The sequence below is a fragment of the Haliaeetus leucocephalus genome, unplaced genomic scaffold (assembly GCF_000737465.1).
Source record: "Haliaeetus leucocephalus isolate CR32 unplaced genomic scaffold, Haliaeetus_leucocephalus-4.0 Scaffold932, whole genome shotgun sequence".
NCBI lineage: Eukaryota > Metazoa > Chordata > Aves > Accipitriformes > Accipitridae > Haliaeetus > Haliaeetus leucocephalus.
This window is the reverse complement of record NW_010973368.1, coordinates 13,304,977-13,328,372: the sequence shown is the minus strand read 5'-3', so window position 1 is coordinate 13,328,372 and position 23,396 is coordinate 13,304,977. Positions and strand designations below refer to the sequence as shown.

General features: G+C 41.5%; 1 protein-coding gene across 8 annotated transcripts in view; it reads left to right on the top strand.

Moving 5' to 3' along the window:
- SYNE3 (spectrin repeat containing, nuclear envelope family member 3) overlaps nucleotides 1–23,061 on the top strand; it is an 86,045-nt gene extending 62,984 nt beyond the window's left edge. For all 8 annotated transcript variants that reach the window (XM_010583899.1, XM_010583898.1, XM_010583900.1 and 5 more), the window contains one exon: nucleotides 12,015–23,061. In XM_010583899.1, the coding sequence (XP_010582201.1) occupies nucleotides 12,015–12,212 (198 nt within the window). In that variant the 3' untranslated portion in view covers nucleotides 12,213–23,061. The remainder of the gene's footprint in view (nucleotides 1–12,014) is intronic.
- The last annotated feature ends 335 nt before the right edge of the window (nucleotides 23,062–23,396 follow it).

The window sequence follows — 23,396 nt, the reverse complement described above, 5'->3', positions numbered from 1 at the left end:
GAAGGGCATCTTACCATTCAAAATTAGCAGATAGACTTATTTTCCCTCAGCAGTGATGTTTGCTCAGAAAGGAAACTTAGGCAAAAAAATAAAAATCGGAAAAATTCTGGCTCCCTCTTCCTAACTCTGACCCACTGTTAAGTATGCTGTGCCACAGCATCATCCCCTTCCTTGTCCAGCAGGCCCACCAGCTTCCCTTCATGTTACTGCACCTGTGAGACTGCCTGCCTGTCTGCGCTTATTTCTGTAGGTTTTGTGTTGTTTACCAATCTACATTATGACTTTCCCAAATGCTAGAAAACAGGGACTCTTTATTTCTTTTTTATCTGGTTCTGCCACTTCTGTGCCTTGCCAATACTCTCCCTCTACAGTAGTACTGGTGCAATATGGAGAAGACATCTTGCTTCTCAGGACACCTGGTTCTTACTTTCTGTTAATGTTAACGTGATATTAGCTAGGTATGTGGTTGGTGGCCCCTGCTTCCTTTGTTGAAAAGATGTGTCCTTTAGTAGCCTACCATGTTGTGAAGTATTTGCAGATTTTCACTAAGGAGATAATTTAGAATTATTTTCTCAGCAGATATAATTTTACCCCCTAACTGAAAGGTAATGAGAGAGAGATATTTATTGACGAATAGCAGAATGAAACCAATTTCCAGTATACACTGGAAAAATGTTTTTAACACTACTGCAGAAAGCATGGTAGGAGAAAAATCTTGTAATTGATACCTCAAATTGTATATATATTCGGTTTTTTTAAAAGTAAGCAATCACTTTTTTAAATTACTTAAATAAAATGCTAATAATATTCAAATTATATATGATGACTGCTGAAGTTTAAGAAAAGTTAATCTTGGCTTGAGAGAAGTCACTAGTAAAGCAGTTGGAAACATACATTGTTGATGTGATAAACCAGCTGTTGATGTCAGTACCTTCTTCTACAGGTTCCAGAACATGTTGTCTTTATTTCAGTTTTCATTCTTTCTATGGCCAATTTAATTAGTTTATTTCAAATTGCAAGGCTGAGTGGAAGTTGGAAATTGGGAGAAGTTTGGTTCACTTCTTTGCCTTCCTGAATAAATATGGAACACTGATGTCTCCTACTAAATTTCAGATACACTGACTGAAAAGTCATCCAGTTGCTAGCTGACGATAACTCCCCTTCTAAAAGTAGTACAGCATTGCTCTTAAGTACAAAATGTATTTATTGGGATAAAATGTATTGCTTATGAGTGTATTTAAAACTGGTGGAGTATTCCTGTGGTTTTAACTGAATTCAGTTAAATTCAATGAGCAGCTCAGCCCCTCAGAGGTGCTCACTCACTCCCCTCACAGTGGCACGTGGGGGAGAATCGGAAGGGTGAAAGTGAGAAAACTCATGGGTTGAAGTAGAGACAGTTTAGTAAGTAAAAGAAGGAAACAAAGAAAAACAAAACCAAGGAAAGCAAGTGATAAAAAAAACCAACAGTGGCTCACCACAAGCAAACCGATGCCCAACCAGTCCCCAAGCAACAGCATGCCTGGTAAAACTCTGCCCTCCCCTCCCCCCGTAGTTTTTATTGCTGAGTATGTTGTCATATGGTAGGAGATATCCCTTTGGTCAGTTGGGGTCAGCTGTCCTGGCTGTGTGCCCCCCAGCCTGCTCACTGGCAGCAGTGTGAGAAGCAGAAAAGCCCCTGACTCTGTGTAAGCACTGTTCAACAACAACTATAACATGGGTGTGTTGTCAACACTGTTCTCATCGCAAATCTAAAACACAGCCCCATATGAGCTACTCTGAAGAAAGCTAACTCTATCCCAGCCAAAACTTGTACAATTTCCACCCTTTATTCCATACCATGTACATCATGCTCAGGTCCCACACTATCCAATACATGCTCATGAACCTGCCACACCCACCTTCCTGTCCTTTGGTATATATACAGATATCATTCACTCAGGGTTACCCCTCTAAAATGTCCACAGAATGTCCTCTGAGTTCATTTAGTGTATGACTTTGGGCTCCATCTGTTGTAATGCTCATTCAGTACAGGAGAGAGTGTGTTGCGTTGGATTTTTGCACAGTGAAGCCAGCTCACATTGTGTCACTGCTGCACTTGCACGATGCGAGATACCATCCTTACAAAATTCATTCTTCATTAGTTCAAGTAACTCCTGCTGTAATAACTTTGACATATTGCAGCCAGAGCAGTGGCAACATACAGCATCGCGTAACGAGGGCATCATACAGCAGTAACATCATCCAACTCAAATTGTGGGTTATTTTTACCCAGGAGTAAATCTCCTTGTTGTATACGTTGGACTACCTCATCCTTTTGTATTACCCACCATGTACACCCACGTCCTTGAGCAAAAGCAGTGTCACAAATGGGTTTGCCTTTTCCTGAGGAAATATTAACCCAGACTGTCTTTCCCAGCCAGTTCCTTATGTGTACTATGGGAACTTTATCTCCCTCACAGTCCACAGGGGTTTCAATTGAGCAGAGCCAAGTCAGTTGGTAGATCCTGTAGCGTTAACTGGCCAAGTGGCTTCTGCTAAATTTGTATCCCGATGCCTGAAGGTCTCAGCACCCAAGATGCTGTATGGTATGGGCAAGGAAGAAGACGTATTCTTTTTGGGTTGCTGTCACTGTTGGGGCAGCTGACACAGGTGTGTAGGGAGGGAGTGAGATTCTCTTCAAATTCCTGGAGTTGGCTGGCCAGTTCATCCATAGTTGGTGCCTCCATGTCTGTCCAGCTCATTATTGTCAGAGTGCTGGTGTATGATGTTGGTGCACTCACGCGAACTTCTGCCACATGGTCCGTGTGCACTGGACTTCGTCTGGGTCTTTAGATGCCTGGTTGTTGTCCAGGTTGCTGTCCTGTTGTCCAGATCATCTCCACCACAGCTAATTCTCTCAGATACTGGGTACCTCTCTCAGTGGTGGTCCGCTTGCCTTGGTTACTTGCAAGGTCTTCCTTGAAGGAATTTCCTTCACGCTCAGCAGGAGCCACCTCCAGAGGCCAAGGACAGCTGCCCCTTCCCTTTGTCAATGGCCTTGTCCCTAGCAAGTGACAACAGCTGCTGGGCTTCGTTACCCTCTAATTCCTGACTGTTGGCCCCAGTATCCAACATCAGAGCAACCAGCTAATAATTTGCTCACCTGCGTGACTGCTGAAATCTTTTTGCATATTTTGCAACTCACGTAGGGACAGGGCTTGGGTGGTTTCTGGCTCATTTATGATTTCAGTCTCTTCCCCCTCCTTTTCTTGTGACTGCTCTGCTGCAGAACAGGCTGTCTCTTCTGAGTCTTCCTCCTGCTCCCTCCTATGAGAAGCTTCTTCCTCCCTTACTGAATGAGTTGACTTCTGCTTCCATTGTTTCTTCTTGACTATACAGGTGACTGATATAAATGAGGGTTGGGTCTGTGGTTTATCCCTAGTGTTTGTCTGTATGTCTTCAGATCCTTCTTCCCCTTGAGGGTGCTGAGCAATGTTCAGTAGTGCTCAGTAGGCAGAGGCCAGGTCCCAGCACAGTGCTGTAAGTTGCATCTCTTTGGCACTGCCAGGGACAGAGTATCCTTTTTTCAAATTGTGTCAGTTTATCAGGATCCTGCACTTGTTCAGGGGTGAAGTCCCAGACCACTGGAGGTGACAACCGTTCTACATACCTGCCCATATTCTCACACACACCTTGCCACCTATAACCACACTGCCTCAGGGCATATCTCTGTGTGGTATTCCTAAATAGTTGTTTAACCTTAGGAAAAGCCAGAAACAGATCCCTGAGACATACTAATAGGAGCATTTTAATTATCCAAGGATGTTCAAGATACTGAAGAGTTATTTTAACAAGGCAGAAAACATCTACCGCACAGGAGAAGAAGGGGAAGGTGTCATTCTTTGTTTCCTCCACAAACTGGCTCTTGGAGAAGGGAAAATACATAATTGTTAATTGTCTCCATGAGATGGTTCCTGAAGTACAGGGATGGCATCAAGGCAAGGCCCAAACACCAGATTAGGCTCAAGGCCAATGCTTTTATCATGGTTCTCCCAGGCAAAACACAATCAAGTGCTGTACAGCACAGCACACTGCAAAAGCCAAAACCAGCCTTTAACAAGCTCTCAAATTTGATGTATGCATAAAAAAGGGAGCGTGGCATAGATCAGATACAAGAGAACAAATAAGGCAACATTGCAACCAGCAACTGTTAAACAGATGTAATAATTATAAGTTCCCTCTAACACGCTATGGTCAAATTTGTTGTTATCTCAAACTTTTTGAGCACCATGTTGGGCGCCAAAAAGGACTGTTGTGTCACTTTCCCTGCAGTGGGATGGGGGAGAGAATTGGAAGGGTAAAGGTGAGAAAACTCGTGGGCTGAGATAAAGACAGTTAAATAAGTAAAAGAAAGAATCAGAAAAACAAACCCAAGAAAAACAAGTCATGCAAAAAGCGTCAAGGGCTCACCGCCAGCTGACTGATACCCAGCCAGTACCTGAACAACAGCAACCCTGTCAAAACTCTGCCCCCCGCTCTAGTTTTTATTGCTGAGCACAATGTCATATGGTAAGAAATATCCCTTTGGTCATTTGGGGTCAGCTGTCCCAGCTGTGCCCCCTCCCAACTTCTTGTGCCCCCCCAGCCTACTCGCTGGTGAGGCATTGTGAGAAGCAGAAAAGGCCTTGGCTCTGTGTAAGCACTGCTCAGCAAGAACTGAAACACAGGTGTGTTATCAACACTGTTTTCATTACAAATACAAAACACAGCCCCATACAAGCTACTCTGAAGAAAATTATCCTAGCCAAAACTAGTACAACTGGCTTAAAAACCTTTCACCCTGGTCTGAACCTTTTGCAAATACTTCGCTTGTCATATTAAGAAACTAAGTGTAACTCGCTGCTTGCCGCTGGATATGAAAATGTGCTTCAGAATTACCTCACTGAAAGGTTGACCTTCTGTATTCTCATAACATGGAACTAAGATATTTTTAGTGACCCATCTGACCTACCACTTTACTAATCTTCCACAGTGCTTCCTAACTTTTATCACATGTCAAACACTTTGCAGATAAAAAGAAAGTAGTTTCCACTGTTTATGTGCTGAAGATGGGACGAAACCAGAGACTTTTTCTGCTTGCTTAGGCCTGGAGAATTATAGAAATCAGTGCTACTTTAACAGATCAGGCTATAGCCCTTGTCCTGTGGCATGCTTCTCCTAAAAGCATGTCATGTTGTATATGCACACAGAAGCTAACCTTTATAAATCCGTTTCTGTCATAATAGCATATGGCACAGTACTTAGTTCTAAGTGACTTTGCAGCAGAAATCTGAGATATCTGCCATATGTGACTGCTGAAATCTCAGATACAAACTGCTGGCTTTTCCTTGTTTTCTGTTTCTTTTAAATGAAGCCTTCATCAAAGATTCTAGCTTATAATCCAGCCATGTTCAGGCACTCCAGAATCTCCCCTAAGGGAGAAAAAATAGCCTATAATTTGCCTGTATGCTTACTTATTTACATACACACACTTAGGCTTTTCAGAATTGAAAAGAACGTTAAGGTTGCAAAGTTAAGCAATCTGAAGATAGAAAATGTCAGAGCTAAAATTGCCTGTGTGACCTCAGTTAACCTTCCTTCAGCACATTCATTCTGGTAGCTCTTTATGAGATGGAGAATGATAAGCACAGGACGCAAAGGGGTCCCAGCCATCCTTACTCATTCCTCACTGCCGGTTGCCTAACCTGGGCAGTGTTTACATTTAGGAAAGTACAGTTCTGAACCCTCACTGTCATTTTTGCAGAGGCCACATAACCTCTGATCGACAGTATCCAACTTTTAGTTCCTGCTGTGGTGTATGGGAATGAGCCACAGCTTTGCCCAAGAGAATGTTGGATGTTCAGTTCTATGGCTACAGTAGTGTCTGACTCCCCCAAATTATTTCCCTCTTGAAAAGACCAGCTGTGATTTGCAATATGTTGCATATCTTACAAAGGGATACTCATGGCTCCGAGTTGAAAACTGATGAGGAGCCCAGCTCCAAACTATCTCATGTTGAGGTAAAAGTCCAATTTGTTTTGGTTTGAGAGAGCAGCCTGCACTCCCCCTGGAGCTGATCTCTTCTCGTTCACAATACCCTGCCTCTGTGAGTGGCGACTGATTTAGTACCCAGTGGGATCTCAAGTGGCAGAAACCCAGGGCCCCTCGGAGGCAAAATATCACTGATAAGGCAACTGCTTTACCAAAAAAAGCGATGGTGCACGATGATGGCATGCTCCTATTCAGAATGAAAGGAACATATGGTAAGCTGCTGTTAACAGCCTTCCAGGTGGCTTTGCTTATTCTTAGAGGAATAACGAAGTGGTAGAATTCATACCTATGTAGGTGATCCTTTCCAAGGCCTATCCTTCTTATTAAGATGTACGTCCTCTGTATCTGTTGCTGTAGTTTAAGCCCATTATGTTGTGATCTGCCCACTGTGGAGGTAGGCCTGGATTCATCCTGTCTAAGCATTTAACTCAGGGGTTTACAAAATCACGCATGGTGCAGAGAGTGTAGATGGGGGTTGACTCTCCATCTCTTCTCCAAGAAAGAACTAGGAGCCAGGTTCAAAGCTAACATAAGGGGTTTGTTCTTCATGGCAGGTAGCTGACCTGTGGAACTCCTTGCTAAAGGATATTGAGGACTTTTAAAGTTTGTATAGGTTGAAGGGGAAACTGGAAGTGTCTGGAAGAAAGATTCACTGAGTGTTAAATGGATGGACAAGCTATATCAGGCTCAGGAAAATGCCTGAGCTGAAAGCAGTTGGAGGCTGAGAATATTAAGGAGAAATTATTTATCCTTGCCTTTAGTATCTACGCATCTGCACCGATCGCTGTAGAATATAGGATACTAGAGCTGGGTACAGCACTGGGATGAAGCAGCATGGATGTTAGTGTCTTTGTCTGTATAGTGTCTGTAGGACGCTGGGCCATTGGTCCCTTTATCCATGGGGAGAGCAGTGCATTTCCCAGGATAGTCTCTCGGAGAAATGTTCTAAAGTAAGAGGAATGAATCCAGACTAAATCTTTTTTCTCTGCTGGATCACTGATTCAGTGGTGTAGGTTTGATTTTTGTCAGGCATGCTGGTGACATACAAGCAGCAGCAAAAAGCCACTAATGAGCATGGTATACTCCTTTGCTCCCTCAAATAGCTAGATTAACTGTGTGTTTTCATATATCCTGGAATGTGGTCAATAGCAAACCAGGGAGCAGGCTGATATTTAGCAAAACACTTCAGCAGCTTACACAGGAATATTATGTAGCAAGTTCTGAAGTGCTTTTCTGCTGTTTCCCATCCAAGTGATTTTTCACGGTGCATTTGGTAAGGAGTTATTAACTGCAAACAGATTTAAGTGCTGAGGACTCCCTAGATCTAAACCGATGCTTGTCATTCAAACGCCCCAACATGAATCAAGCACAAATGTGAATGTTCACAGCCAGTGCAGTTCGTTTGGTAACAAGCATGCATTTAGCATTACACAAAACACAGCCGTCTACTCCTTGACAGTCGTTGCTTGTCCTGGTATTTTGAGGGAGAAGGAGGAGGACATTTATCCTTGATGGTGAACTTTAAAAGTATATTTTCTTTTAAAATGTCAACCTATTCCTTTTCCATGTGTGTTTCAAAAATGTCTCTGACACTTTGGCTCGATACCCAGGTATTCCAGCTGTTATTCTAAGATGGTGGAAATTAAAGTTCTGTTGACTTCACTGGAGCTTTGCCAGTTTTCCTCAGAGGAAGATTTGGTTTCAGAATATTTTGTGGAACCTAGACCTGACACATGCACTGCTGGCACTGTGGGTGCTGGGTAGTAGCTGTATTGATGCCAGCAGCTGGAGTGATTAGGGAAGGGGAATTCGACTGCGTAGCAAGGGTTGTGGTTCCCACCTTTGATCTCATATGGAAATGAAAAGTTCAAACTGTCTTCTGCAAAGGTGGAACTGTGTCAGACTGTCCTTTTCTAACCAACAATGATGTGCTAAAGGGGTGGGAGTGCCATCCCGACTCCAAGTAGACTCGTACAGCCCTGATCACTCTGAGCCCAGCAGGGCAGAGGTTTGAACCTTGACCTCCTGAATTACCTGTTGGTGCCATAGTCTCAGGTCACCACAGCCTGAAAGCATCTCTCTCACACAGCACAGACCTAAAAAAATACTTTGACTTAGTCTTAGGAAAATTGAAGTGCTGTTTTTTTCACACTCAGAGAGGGAGTCAGTGCCCAAAACCTTCCCTGCTTTTTCCATCTGTATCATATCTCATATTACAAGTTACTGTGTCTCCTTCAAAATTTTCTATCCTTTAACGCCTCTAGTAGTACTACCACCAAAAATACCCCCAACCTATTCCCAGTTGTTCCAGCAAGCACAAAGCAACAGAACTAATGCAGGTTTCATGTGCACAAGAACCTGGGCATGTAAGTAATGAATCCATTTGTAAGGGTACCTGCTGAACTCTGTGAATAAGTAGTTCCCAATCCTGACTTTATTTAGTTTTCTCTGTGCATAAACCTGCTGCAGACACTGAAGTTAACGGTAGATCTCCCATGCATTTCAGTCTGTGCAGGTTGGGGACCTCATATATTAAGGGCTTATCATTGCAAATTTGCTGAAAGCACCAAACCCTCACAGCTCATGTGTGCCCCATCCGCAGTCCTGCAGAGACATCATAATGCCATGTTTGATAGCAGAGTCATTCCCATGGCAACAAATGGAGTCAGAAATACAAGACTCCAACCTTGCTGTGTGATCAAACAAAACAGAGAAACTGGGCAGCAAAGACAGAAGTTCATGAAACACAAATGCCTATAAACTCAGCAAGCAGGTAGGAGAGAAGCAGCAGATAAAGACAAAATATTTCTCCTTCTCTGAAGTTCTGCCCCCAGGCAAATGTCCCTCCACAGATTTTTCTAATGCTAGGATCTGCTATGGTTAGCCTGAGTATCTTACCCTGCAGAAAGCTCCAAGGAGAGCAAAAAATATCTTGTTAATAAAGCCATTTCACATTAATTCTTTCTGGAGAATGAGCTTTCAAAAGCAATACTATTTACAGCTCCTTCCAGTAGATCTAAACCCAAGGCACTTACTTAATAAATAACACTTCAATCTCATCCCATTCCTTAGAGTTGCATAAATAGTCTTTGCTTTAGAGATCAGGGCAGAGTTAGTGATCTGCTCTGAATCAAATGCTGGATTGGTAAAAGAATTGGGGTAGGAACAACATGAGTAGGTAATTGGCACCGTGGTCATCGTAGGAAGCCAGTGACAAACCTGAGCGACCATAAGACCCCTGCTCCCTGGGCTGTGACAGGAACAGAGATGAGGCACAGCTAGAAAAGCCCACTATTTCCCACCAGTTTATAGGCAGAAGGAGATAACTGGGAAGACAGGTGTTGCAGCTGGTCTGGTAATGAAAGAATAGTTTCAGATTGAAGTAGCTTTCAAAACCAATGCTAAAGGATTGACAGCTGTAGAGCAAAAGTTTTAGGTGCTGCTAGGAAGACTGGTAGTCCTTCTCACAATTGTCAGTGAGAGGTGGACTTCTAATTCCCAGTTTGAGTTTGTGAGAACATTTTTGAGACTTCCAGCCATAATGAACTATTGAACAGTCGCAGGATCCTACCTTTAACAACATCAGCATTAAGTCTTCTTATGTCTTAGTGGTAGCAGAAGGAGCATGGTTTGAACTGTCCCAAGGCAGAGGTGAGACTGATCTTATCTTCCATCAACAGAACTACACCTATTAATGCATACAAACAAACTTGTCCATGGCTTCTGGAACCTGGAAAGGGCCTTCTTCCTTATAGATGGGACACTATAATAAATGTATTTGTCATATTGCTGCATATTATGGATGCAATGGATAATTAAGAATGAGAAATGGTCAATGAAAACAAGCTGTCAGTGACAGCCCATTGGTTTATACTGATTACACCAAGGAGTGGCTGTTTCATGGCATTACAGAGACAAGCCCAGAAAGCTCTGACCAAGAGCTGTGGCTGTTGCCCTTACGCATAACAGTTTTAGCATTGACTATGAACACAGAAGCCCTGCAGGTTTTGTTCAGCCTATAGGCTGATGAAATCCAGGGGAGATGAAGGATTTCAGGTCTGGACTCCAGGACTAAAGAAAGGAAAGTCCTGTTAGTACAGCTGCTTACGCCTGGTACTTTGACTAGTGTTTGAGAACAGATCACAGTGGGAGCAGATGACTCCTGTGATGCAGCCAGGTTGGTGAAGCTTTGATTTTGTGGATAAATGCTAGCTGTACCCAGGGAAGTTGCCCAACAGTGCTTAAAGTCTGTCCCACTTACACCCTGACCAGTACTCATTGCCCACTAACTACTGACAGTTCCAGTGTCCAGGGACCTGAGTTTTCATTGGCCTCAGTGAGCAAGTTATAACTCAGATACTGTGGGCCAGAAATGACAGAGCAAGCAGCTGTTGCTCTGCTGCCTCTACATCTGCCTGACACAATAATTAAATCTCATCAGCGATTCAATATAATGGAAGCAAACCAACTACAACAGAAGAAGGATTTCATAGCACAACTGTCTTATGATCTCTTAACTGCAGCTATGTATTTGCCTTCATAATTAATTCTGTAAGCGTATAGAGCTACAAGAGACTGAGAAATTTAGAAAGCAGTGGAAGAGATCCTTAAAAAGTAGCAAAAGGTGTAAGTAATTTCCTCTACCATCATTCTGCTTCTTATCTTCTCTGCTGGTGTTTCCCATGGACTACTCATGGCAGTGCTGTAGTGGGACAAAGGCATTGCCTGTTAAGTCAAGCATCCAGTAGAGGTCAGAAGCCCTGATTTTGCTGCAGCACTGAGATCACCTGTGGCTTGAACACAACAAATTAACTTCCTCTTGTGGAAAATGTGGGTCTCGCTTCAGTGGCTGTTCTGCATTGATATTTGTGATGTACGTTGGTACCTAATGTTGTAGCCACATTAAGTGTTATTTCTAAGTATAAATCCACGTTAGATGAAATTAATGGGTTATTGACCCCTCTTTTTCAGGACTCACTTACAGATAGTTGACTTGGCCTTTTTTTTTTTTTTTTGTGAAACATGCATAGTTCAGCTCATTGGCAGGAGATATCCAGGAATCTTGCCAGTGGAAATCTTACTTCTTAATTGATCTTTTCTGAATTCTTTAGCCCCAAATATGTTCTCTCCTGGTCATACTAATCCATATTAAATTCATGAGGTTAACTGAGCAACTCTAGATTTGCACCAGCATAAAGAAAAGTGTGATGGGACTTATTGTGTGTCCCTCCCATCGCTGCTCAGCAATAAATGTGACTTTAATATCTTCTTCACTGTCAGTGTTGTGTTTTCTCTCATTCTCTTGCATCACGTGAAAGTCTAAGATGGGCCTGGTAAAGTGTAAGAGGTATTGAGGCAGGCTGCACTGCAGGGCCTTTTTTCTGACCTCCAGCCTCATGGACCCCAGAGTCAGGATCCAAAGAGTACATTGCAGCTGGGAAGATGACTGTGAGCTGGATGAGCTGCAAACGAAGCTCCTTTCTGCTGATGGAGAGCAGAAGGCTGGGTCCTCTCTTGCAGGCATCAGCTCTCTCATTTTACTGACAGGAGAGTTACTAACGCAGACCTTCTGTGCTGAATGCTGTCTGTGAGGAGACCAGTTGGCAGCTTTGGCGTGAGCATTTGTAACCACCACTTTGTAATTGGAAAATGGACTCGGAGGCGATTGGTTTCTTCTGCTACAAAGTCAGCAGTGTTTTCCTGCTAGAAGACAACAGTTTGCAGCAGAGAATTCTTTAAGAGAGTGAAATATTCTCCTAAAGGAAACGATTTAAGCACCAGCTTCAGTCAGCTGCAGCATACCAAGCACCCAGGCTGGATCCCAGGGCACGCTGTGCTCTGGACAAGTTGGGTTGTTCTGCCCAAACCTGGCAGTTTGATGTATTTGAAATGCACCTCCCCAGGTCTTTATTTTTCTGAGTTGCTCTTTGGTTTGTGTCTTTCAGAAGCGCTCTGGAGGCATTTGCTCATTCCTGCATCGGGTGTGCTGGGCAGCACTGCCGCTGCAACTGCTCCTCTTGCTCCTCCTGCTCCTGGCCTTCCTCCTGCCCCTGGCAGAGGAGACCCACAGCTGCACGCTGGCCAACAACTTTGCTCGGTCCTTCAACCTGATGCTGAGATATGACGGCCCACCTCCCACCTAACTTCTTGGCATGGCATGAGGTGACTCTCAGAAATATAGACTCTTCTGGTTTTTTAACAATTTCAAGTATTGTAAATTTTAGGGCTTCTAACAAGGCCATCGAATCAACTGGATAGGTCACATAAATGCAACATAAGATTAGTCCACTTTAATCAGGTTTTTGAGCAAATTTAATATTTTTACAGTATTTTATTATAATATTTATAATGTATATATAGAGATTGTGTATGTGTATGTATGTACAGAGATAAATATATATATATATATATATATAAAAAAAAGCATACCTGTGGTCAAACTAACATCTGCCATCCACTCATCCACTGTTTGGAGATAATCCTGCAATATTTCTGTTTCTGCCATCTTTCAGCAAGAAATACTGAATGTTGGTTTCATTGTGGGGCTTTTGGGTGATTTTTAAATTAAATTTTTGTTGTCTACAACCAAAGCCAGACCAAGTATGAGAAGATGCGGGCATGCAGCAGAGTGCAAATTGGAGAGCAGGTAGAGTAGAGTCATGTTTGAATACAGTGGTTGACATTCAGCCCAAGGAAAATTGGGACTATTCTATTTGGAATCTTGAGCTCTTTTTTTCAGTATCTGGATGCAGGGATTGCAGAAGGTAATGGAAATGTTTCCACTGACTTCAGTATGAGTGGGGGTGGACCTCTTCTTGTTCTCATTTTTTACCAGATTTCTTTTCCAGTTACTGTGTTCTCCAGCCCACCTGAATCAGGAGAGGTAGAATACAGTAGGAAGAAAGCTGGGAATAGAATATATATTTTTTTAACATCTCTATAACAGGAGAACTTTTAAAATCAGGTCATAATTTTCTGAACAAGTTTGTGAGCACTGAACAAAACCTAATATCAGTGGTCTTGCCTTTAAAAAGCAGTGGGGTTTTTTGTTTGTGTTTTTTTTGTGGGTTTGGGGTTTTTTTTTACTTTATAAAAAGGCATTTGGTGATGGATCATAAAGCCTGAACAGTGGGATGCAGCCTGGCTCAGTGTCAGCAAAGCAAAAGTTGAAGTATTTTAATAATACCACCCTGGAAACAAGATTCCTTCCTAGGATGTTTTTATATTAATGGTTTGTTGAACTGATGTAAACCGATTGTATCAAAGACAGTCAAGCATAGATTTCTATATAGTCTAAACTCTTAAGATGATGACAACTTGTCATTTATTTACCTAACCTTATGTCTGAATGTACATTTTAACATTGCCTTTTAATGTAAAAGCAATTCTCACTTTACTGTGATGAAACCATTCTTAGTGGTGTTTTACCTAACTGACTCCTGAGAGAAAAGGTAATTTCTAAAATTTTGTGCCATTTCTGAGAGCTATTCCTTATTGTCTCGTGTTTTTAGCCACAGTAGTGATCATGCAAAAAAAAAAATTAACAGAAGAAACAGTTACTTTTCCCATCCTGGCTATGTTGCAGGAGGAACTTGTCTTCTGGGTATCAGTATGGTGTATTCAGTGTTGTTTTCCAAATAAGTTGCAAAAGAATATTAAATCTGTTGTACATTATGTAAATTATGTAGTAGCTGAGGGACTGAAGAAGGAAGTCATACTTCTTTAACAAAACCATGAAAGTTTTGCTAAAGAAGCAAACTTGGGTAGAGTAGGGAGGTATCGCAGCAAGGAGCTCATTATAGGCACAAAATGAGGGAGAACAGGCAGATGTGAAAGAGGACTAGCTAAAAATAGGGAAGAGAGGTGTCCCAACAATTCATAAAGCCTAAGAAAATGAGTCACGATGAACACAGAGGACAATAATACAGGCTTTATGCAGGAAAAATCTCTGAATCTTTTTAGTTCCCTCTCCCTGCTACAGTATTGGTACTATTGCATATTAAACAGCATATCTTCAGTAAGGTTTAAAATGGGGCAAGTAACATGGACTCTTACTAGTGTTCTGAGGAGACGCTTCTACCACCAGGACTCTGTCACTGTGTTCCTAATAATGCTTCCGACTACACTGGGTTTGGTAGAGTTGGACAAAAATGCCAAAATTCTGCTGAAAGTAAAAAGGAGACTGGAAATTAGAGGAGAGAGAGCAGGGATGGTGAAGGTATTCAGGTAGAATGCAAGGGGAGCATGAGGAGGAGCTGAACTGATGCAGATGAAAACCTGACTGTCAGGAGGTAGCAGAAGAAGTCTAGAGAGCAGGCAGAGGGGGGCTGAAAGCAGAAAGGTGAGGAGAGAGGATGGATGTACACTGAGTGATAAGACATACACATCTAAACAGGAAGCAAAGGAAGGCCTGTGATTTCTTTCATGAAGGAGCCAGATGGAGAGGAGCTATAATTTGTCAGAGAATGGGGCAAATTAATTCCTTCTTTGCAATTAATTCCTTCTTTCTGGTGGCAGAGGACATACCTCCTTCTCACCTCTGATTAGCTGTGTGAGAGCCATGCATGTTCCCACAGTGTTCCTCTAAAAATTGCTGCCAGCCTTGAGGGAAGAAACCCCTGTGGCTGTGCAAGGAGCTACTCATCACACACATCTCCATTTCAAATTAAATGCTCCAGTAGAAAAGAAGTGTGGGGGAAGAGGGGCAGTAACAAAACCTGCTGTATGTGGTTGTGGATATGTGTACTTCTGCACACACTTTTCTTTGATGTAGCTACATTGCAGTTCTCTGGGTTTTGCTGAGCTGTTCCAGGTGATGAAAATAAAATGCCAGTGAGAAAGTAAAAATAATGATGAATAATATGGCCGCAAGTGAAAATCAGTAGGGAGATAGACAAGTTTTTTCTATCAAAGCACAAAATCTCACATCAGATTTCTTTCTGCCCAGCCTTTCTGATCTGGATGATTTTTATGGGTTCACAAATACATTTGACACCACAGGAGTATGCAACTGGGGGAAAAAATTTCTACACAGAGGACCATAACAGAACAACTGCATCGTCACCTTGATGGCAGGTTTTAAAAAAAAAAAACAAACCAAAACTAAATTAGAAACACGCTTTTGCTGCTAGGCTTGCATTCAATTTATTCTGTAAGTCTCCGGTCTGTAATCTTGGAATTTTTTGCTTTAAATCTCAGCAAATCCATTCTCATTAATTTAAGTAATTTAAATATCTCACTTAAGTGATGAATCTTTCTACTTCTTTGCAATGGAAACTGTCCAAATCACAGGACTTCGATGATCATCTCACTCAGAACAATTTCACTCTTCTATAATGTCACTGACCTCACCTGTCCAACTTAGATGTGAGATTTTTTCAAAGAAAGAACGAATTTTTAAAAAATCACAGAAGTAAGCTTGAAATGTAGATCCAAAATTTACTTTCTATTTTATTCTCTTGGTTTTCTTCTGAGAAGTTTGTGATACTGATTTCTGGAAGTGTGTGTAAATATTAAGTCAGTAATTGGATAATGAGAAGAAACTGGCCAGTTCAATTTCCAGGAAACTGAACAAAGCTCAGATTCCTCAAAACACAAACTAAATCATACTGTTTCCAAGTCAGTCCTTAAAATTTGAGCACTGTTCTTCATGCTTGAATCTTTGCTCACACATGATTTGGGGGTTACACCCTCACTTTTGTGCCTATAAAATCCCCAGCTCATGGATCTCTGACATCCATACATAACCGAGATGTGTTACAGCTCAGCTTTGGATTGGGGCTGCTGCCTTAAGACATCCCTTGCCAAAAACCTAGGATGCACAAAGCAGATAAGCATCCACAACTGAGGGCTTGCAGGACTTTAATCCAGATCCAGCCACTGTCAGAGGGTGCTAAAACCCTCTAAAATAGATTGAATATGTTTGAGCTTGTAAATTGTGCATCTGGCTCAGGCCACGTAGTCTCTACTGCATGCAGATAACCACCCTGTTCACAGAGCAGAGCTCTTGTGCATCTCTCCAAGCTCTTTTGCCTGCAACTATTGGACCCAGTATTTGATTGACCACATTAATGACCCTTCAGTGTTGAAGGCAAAATCCTGCACTCCAGTGCCCATGCATTAAAGTAAGAAGTCTGCACAGCCCCAAAGGCACACTTCAAACCCAGCCTTTGGAGTGAAAGCAAGCCTAATTTATAAATTGTAATTGATTTTGTAGCCAGATGCTTTCAACAGAATTTTCCATGACTGCAATACAGTGAGGTAGAAAATTGCTATTGTACCACATGTCTATTAATAGCCCTTTCTCTGATTCCAGCTAGCAATTCAGATTGTATTAAATGTTATTTATATATGCCCTCTCCAGAAATCTCTGTATGAAAAACATGTTCAGTTCTATGCACACACATTAAAAATACTGTATTCCCCTGTTAGCACAGAATCCCCAGAGCAATCATGATTTCTACCAAGTACTAGCTTATTTGCCCTGAGATGCTTATTAAATTCAAACATTTGGGGCTGAAAAGAAAGCTACTAGCCTAACTAATAGAAGCACCTGATGATCACTGAATAACTTGGAGAGCTTTTAGAATGGCTTTCTGCTTCTCCTTAATCCTATTCACTGGGGTAGTCAAAGACCTCAGAGAGAAGAAATGTCTCCAAAAAATGGCCATCACTAGATGGGCAGATGGTAATCTCTGCATGTCGGAAAAAATAGTATGTTCTCTTTAGTTGCTCTAGGACCTCAGGAGTTTCCTCCATCTGATCTCTTCTTCAGTATTGAATAGGAAATGTTTTCCTTTGATGTGTGTGCATACACATCTCATTAGCACTGAAGAGATTTGAAGAGTGAGTTCGTGTACAGGAATTCTTCTAAATTGTGTTGACAAGAGAGTACATTGTCTTCTTTTCTCAAGAAAAAAAACAAACGCTGTATGGCAGAGATTCTCGGAACAAACAAAACCTTTTGGACTAACTGAAGATTACAGACTGAAATTAATCTGGAGAAACAGTTTTGCCTTTCAAGAAATGCTAGTGTAAATACCCCAATAAACCTATCTTTGCCAGGCACCGTAGGTGTCTTTCAGGTCATAGGTTATGTACCCAGGTGGCTGTAAGAACTCCTTTTGGAGACTTTACTGTCCGTTGGACAGTATCAGTTGCTAGTCTGCAGCTGAAAACACATTTGCCCAATGAACTATATTAGCTGCTTCTAGAGTCGCTGGAGGCTGTCAAGGATATTCTTAGTAGTTCTCAGATCATTGACCTGCTCCGAGCCATTACAAGTTTATTGTATTAATTTATCTGTCAGCAGTTGGCCACTCTCAGAAAACAGTTGATTAAAATACTGAAGATAACATTGTTGGTATGGACGTCACGATTCATTCAGAAACCAATCTTATTATTTTTGCCATATTTAAACATAATTATCTGTTGGTTATACTGTGTTATAAACAGATCAGTTGTAGGTGTTGGGTAACTGTGTGGAATGTTTTAGGCACAAGCATTTTTGACTTGCACGTGTATGTTTAAGAATTGTGGGCTTATTTCATGCTTGCTTAATGGTAAAACAAAACAAAACAAAAGATTCTTGAATGTAGCATTTTCCCCCAAAAAATACAAAGCAGGATGGAATAATCTGTCATACAGTTGATTTTTTTATTATCTCTTGTCTATCCAATTTAAAATACGGATATGTGTCTACCAGAGAGATATCAGTTGATCTGGAAAGAAAAGGAATATCTATTAGGAATATACCAATTCAAGCAGTAGCCTAAATGGCACCTTTGTAACCTAACCTACTTCAGCAATTGCCAGATTTAGCTCACTGTATCTGTGAGCTAACCACCCTCCTCCTAGTAAACCGTGGGTGAGATGAAAGTGCACAGGTGAGGGTACAACATCCCAGTGGAAGCAGCAGGAGACATTAGGTCTTCAAAAGGCAGCCTGGTATCTCGATGCAAGAGATGAACATGTAGGTTTGGCATAATGAGAGCAACCCAGGACTAATAACACAGGAGCAAGGATTTGCTGACCTGCTCTGCCAGTCAGAATTTTGACAGTGGCTGTCAGCACTGTCCAGTTTCACGTCCCTGACTGTGGAAGGAGGCTCCCCTCAGGGTAGTTCACTCTAGCTGAGATCTGAGTCTTGGGAGTGCTTTTTTCTTTTCATTAAATCCAGAAGAAACTGCTAAATCAACCCCCTCAGTGACAGTTTAATGGTAGGTGGTAGGCGCTGATGCTCCAGGAAAAGATGCAGGAAATGCTGTTGTAGATAGAAAGATTGTCATGAAGGTCTCTGTTCAATCCTTAGGAATTAGAGATTCATTACAGAACTGAAGTAGGAGGCTTTCTGTTCCTTTGCAAGTAAATGCCAGCTGTTGCCTTTAGTCTTCTGGATTTTGGGGGCGAGCCTGTTCAGTGCCTTACTGAATGCTAGTGGCTTTCTGGCTTCAGAGCCATTCATGACAGTGAGTTCCACATCCTTCCTGCGAGTTGTGTGAAAAAGGTATTCCCCAGAATTGGTTTTGAAGCAGAAACCTTTTGTTTGGGGGGTGGGGGTTGTTTGATTTTCCTTCTTTGGCCCCTGTGTGTGGATTCCAAGAAAGCAGAAAGACTAGCACTACCCTCTCCAGACCATACTTTGTCTTTCCTTCTTTTCTCAGAGCAGAGGAGATTGGGCTTTGTCTCCTTCCTAAAGTAAATTATCCCAGTCTTTTCTGCTTCTTTTCATGTTCCAGTTCTTCCATGCCCTTGATCATTCCTGTCGCCTTTCTTTCAACTTTTTCAGTGCCAGTTCTTCCTCCATATGTAGAGCAAAAAATCTGCTCCTGTTTCAATAAATTGAAATTCAATAAATTTTTGCCCTGTTGCAGCTCCTCCTGCAGATGCTCTGCCTGTTTCTGCTGCCCCCTGTGTCAAAACAGCCTTCATCACTGTCTGAGGGGACTCTGGTCCTTGCCAGCTGTCTCTTCCAAGTCTCCTGGCCATGTCCTACCCTCATGCGCCTTGTGTTGGCTCAGGGACTGCCCTTAATATTCACATCTGCAGATGGGAGTGCGAGGGTGTCGCTTAACAGACAATTATTAATAATGAAAGCCTTGCCGTTAGCATTGTTCATAGCCTGCCCAGACCCTTTTCTCTTCTTCTCTCTAAGCAGGTTTTGCTGTGTAATCCAATTACTGCGTGCAGAAAATTGCCCCTTAATCAGGGAGGAGGGCCGGTGTTTCAGTTTCAGCTCTATTATCCTGGTGTTGTCACTGCCTGTGTAAGCACTCCCATGTGCTGCTGGGCCTGGGGCTGGACGCTCCGGGGTGCGTGCCCTTGAGCTGCCGGGAGTGTTTGAATGTCGCTGTTATACACCCTAATAAGCCAGGGCCCTTTTTTTTGAGCTGGAAAAAAAAAAGAAAGAAAAAGAAAATGGTTGCTTTTAACAAACTGATTTCACAACTCATTTATCAAGCCCTATAGCAAACCATTTATTTTAGCTCCTTTTTGCTCCATCAAAAGCTGTATGTTAAAAGGGAGAGGTGAATTTCAAGAGGCTGGGGACTGAAGGCAGGCTGCAGTGCCACCCGCCCTCACCAGCACTTTGCCGGGAGGCCTCCAGCTAGAATTCAGGGGTCGGACCTGTTATTTTTCCTAAATGACTCCCGCCTTCAAAATCAAATTATTTCTTTTGTCAAGTCCAATAAGCACTGAACACCACAGACTTGGTTTCACTACAGATATGAATAAACACCTCTGTACGGTACTTTCCATCGCCATGAAATATATATATATGTATAAATATATGTACATATATATATGTAATAGGGAGTGTAATTATTGTTCTACTTAAAGAAAAGTGACATTCCACTTCAATGTAACTTTCACGTGCAGCTTTTAAGAGAAACTGTGTCTTAAAAGGAAGCTGGAAGAGTTTAGAGGTATGTGTTTTAATGAGCTTTAATGAGCTTTAATAAGCTTTGAGTTAGGACTTCAGTCTCCAAGGCAAAAAGCACCCATGATGATTTTCCCATCACCTTCCCAGATCAGAGCCTGTAAGAGTTTAACCCAGGAGTCACTCCTTGAGCACTGACTATTCCCAAAGGTATTTGGATGCTGCATGTACTAGCTGTGTGTCTGTCCTCAAACACCAACCTCCATTTTGTACATGTGCTTGACTGGAAGGCAAAAGACACACTTTTGTCTTGCTCCAAGACCCTGATGATCATTTTTGTCTCAGCGGATGTATTCCTTTTGATCAGCGTCACTCTTTCCATTTTTTTCCCCTTTTAATTTGCACTAATTGAGTTTATCAGGTGATTCCAGGAGGGCACCCTCCACCTGCCTAGCCTCAGAGCTTCCCTTCCAGCAACATACCTTCTTCTCATTTGTTTATTTGGGTGTACTGGACCACTGTGAAGCAATTACACAAGCAATAACAACGGGTGTTGCATTTTGCTGTCATTGCCTTTTGTAAGACGTAACACTCCATTGACATTGAAAAGTGGTAGGAGACCCAGAAGCTGCATTGTTGTTTACTAGCAATATAACCGATGTACAGTGCTTCTACAGGGGACCTGTCCTCACTCCTCACAGCAGCTGGCTGTCTCGGGCCCAATTTAATTCACAAGGCTGGATTATAAACAGTCTTGGATCCCTTCACCAACACTCCATCAATCTTGCTCCCATCAGTTTTTGTGCTTTTGTTTAGTTTCAAGCTAGAAGAAAGTTTAAAGAAATGTGCTAAGGCTCCTGTATAGGGTGAGTAAATGTCCCAAACAGTTCACAAAGATTACAACAAAATGAAGGGATTTACTCTCACATTGAACAGAATTAATAAGAAGTTCTTATCGATGTATTAAAAAGTTATTAAGAGCAGCCTGGAGTGAAGTTTCTGCAATCAAACCATTCTCTGCTTTTAATTTAAAAATCAGCAAATATTGAAGTACATGTTGCTACCTTCTTTTAGAAGTGACCTGGAACTAAAATGTGAATCCTCCCAAATGGGAGGTTTATTGATGCGGATCTAAATTTCACCAGAGTGTCCCATGTTAGATCACCCGCCTCTGGGCAGAGAGGAAACCTAAGGCTGTTCACAAGAGAAACTCATATTGTGAACAGTTTTAAAATTCTTCAGAGCTCCTATCCACTTCCAAATGTCAGTAATAGGGAGGATCAGAAACTTTCCCATGAACCCTATGCATTTTGCATGTTGAAATCCTGGCTTGAATTCGGGTCTCCACCTCAGCTTCTTGTAAATGTTAATATTCAAGTAGAACAAAAATGTTAGAGGCAATTACAGCATGAACATCTCTTCTTGTTTATGTATAGTAGCTGATAGCAGAGTCTGTAATAATAATCTGTGTTTATACATGTGCCGTCCAATGTAACAGTTGGGTACCAAATACCTTTTAACTGTCACAAGAAAATAACTGGATTGATGTCACTTTTTGCTTGTATGAATATGATTATTTGCCTTGCAGGGACCAGTTCCACTTTTGTCATGTTATTTATGACTTTTAAATACATTTGTGATAAATTAGGCTCGTTTCTAAAGTAAACAATACTGGAGCCAAGCAGCTGTCTCTGTACATGTGCATGTTATCACAGCTGATATCAAGTCCAAGTCAGACTCCTTGTCTTGCTTGGACCTTTCCTTAACCTTTGTGGCTTATTCAGGGAAATGCGGACCAGTCTATTTTCTTATTAAAAATACAGCTTTTTGAAAAGCTGAACTTATTTTTTAAATCCTTTCTTTTTACAATTATTGATTCAGAAAGACTGTAACAATCGTATTTTTCTAAACTGCCAATTGCTTGTGTTAGGAAATGATATATAGATATATATTTTATTCTACAGATTTCCATGTAGTTTTGAAACTCTTTGTTTTCATATATATCCTCCTCTTTGCTAGAGTTATCTCAAAAAAGCTGTAAGCTTCTGTATACTGACTCTATGAAATTGTATAAAAATGCAGCTGCATAAAAAGACTGACTTTATTTTTTATTTAAATTGTTAGAGCTAAGTCATCCTTACTGTTATGCCGTGCAAGATGTATGGAAAGAAATCAGGTCATTTTTTCGAAAGGCTGGACAGCGTTATGTGACACTTCCTAAAAAGTCTCGACTGAAAGTCAGGAGAATTTACCCTAGAAATTATGCCATTTTGGTGCCTGATTCTATAGTTTTTTCACACTGTTTAGGACCTTATTTCACAAATACTCCCATGAAATTTCATGGGTAATATTAAAAATAAGAGCCTATGATGTGTGAATAGCAGTGATAGAACAAGACCCTTTTCTAATGAAGAACAAGGCCTTTTAACTAGTTAAGAGGCTATATTTTTAGAGTTTCAGGACAATTTTTTGTGTTCTTTTCTGCGCTGTGATGTCCTCCCATGTATTCTGGATTTATTCCATAGCTGAAATGCCAGATTAAATCGATTGAAGCCCCATGCGCAGATGAACATAATAGAAAGCTGCAGTGAAATATTGCAGAAAATGGCCTGATTTCATTCTTCAGAACAATAAAGTAGCTCACAGCCTTGGCTTCTGTGCACCTGTGAAGCAGAGGCCCTTGCTTTGTACCTTGGTGTAACATGGAAGGATTTCTGCTCTCTGCCTGGAAAATACTGTCTATTCCTCAACCTTGTCAGAAGCATAATATTTTCTCAAGTAAAAAAAATCTGATTCTGCAAGACTCATTGGGGAGTTAAGGGGCAGCTGGGACCTTCTGTGATCAAGCCACATTATTCCAAAAGTTTATCCCTCGATGACAAATAAAATATGATGTGGCTTTGCTGTTTGCAAGTAGGATAAAGAGACTGGAAATTCATCACCCCAAGCCCTAGCCTTGTGACTGTTCTGTGATGCTCCACTGTTACCAATGGACTATGTTGAATCAGATTATAAAATCAGAGTATTTTGTTGCATGTGTCCTTTTTTGTAACGAAAATATAGTTATATTTGATGTTGCAGTTATAAGGCAGTAAATAAACACATAAGTATTTCTTTTTAAGGACTTTTAAATTATTCTGGGGGGTGGTTTCACATTTTTGCTGTGCTTATTTCTTACCATCCGAGTATTTGGGCTGACCTAGAAACACCCAGAACAAGTGAAGCAAGGATAAAATTTTCTGCTGCCTGCCTCTCTGCTCATGTACCACTGAAAGAAGGTTGTGCTGAATGTACCTACTTCACTCTAGCCCTGTAAGATTTAATAGAAAATGTCAGCTTTTCTGTAAGACTGTGCAGTTGTTTGAATAGAATTCTACCAGACCCAAAGAAAACGTGAATTTGCTAAATCATATTACTATTCAGTACGATTTCTTACGGTGTTGGCCTC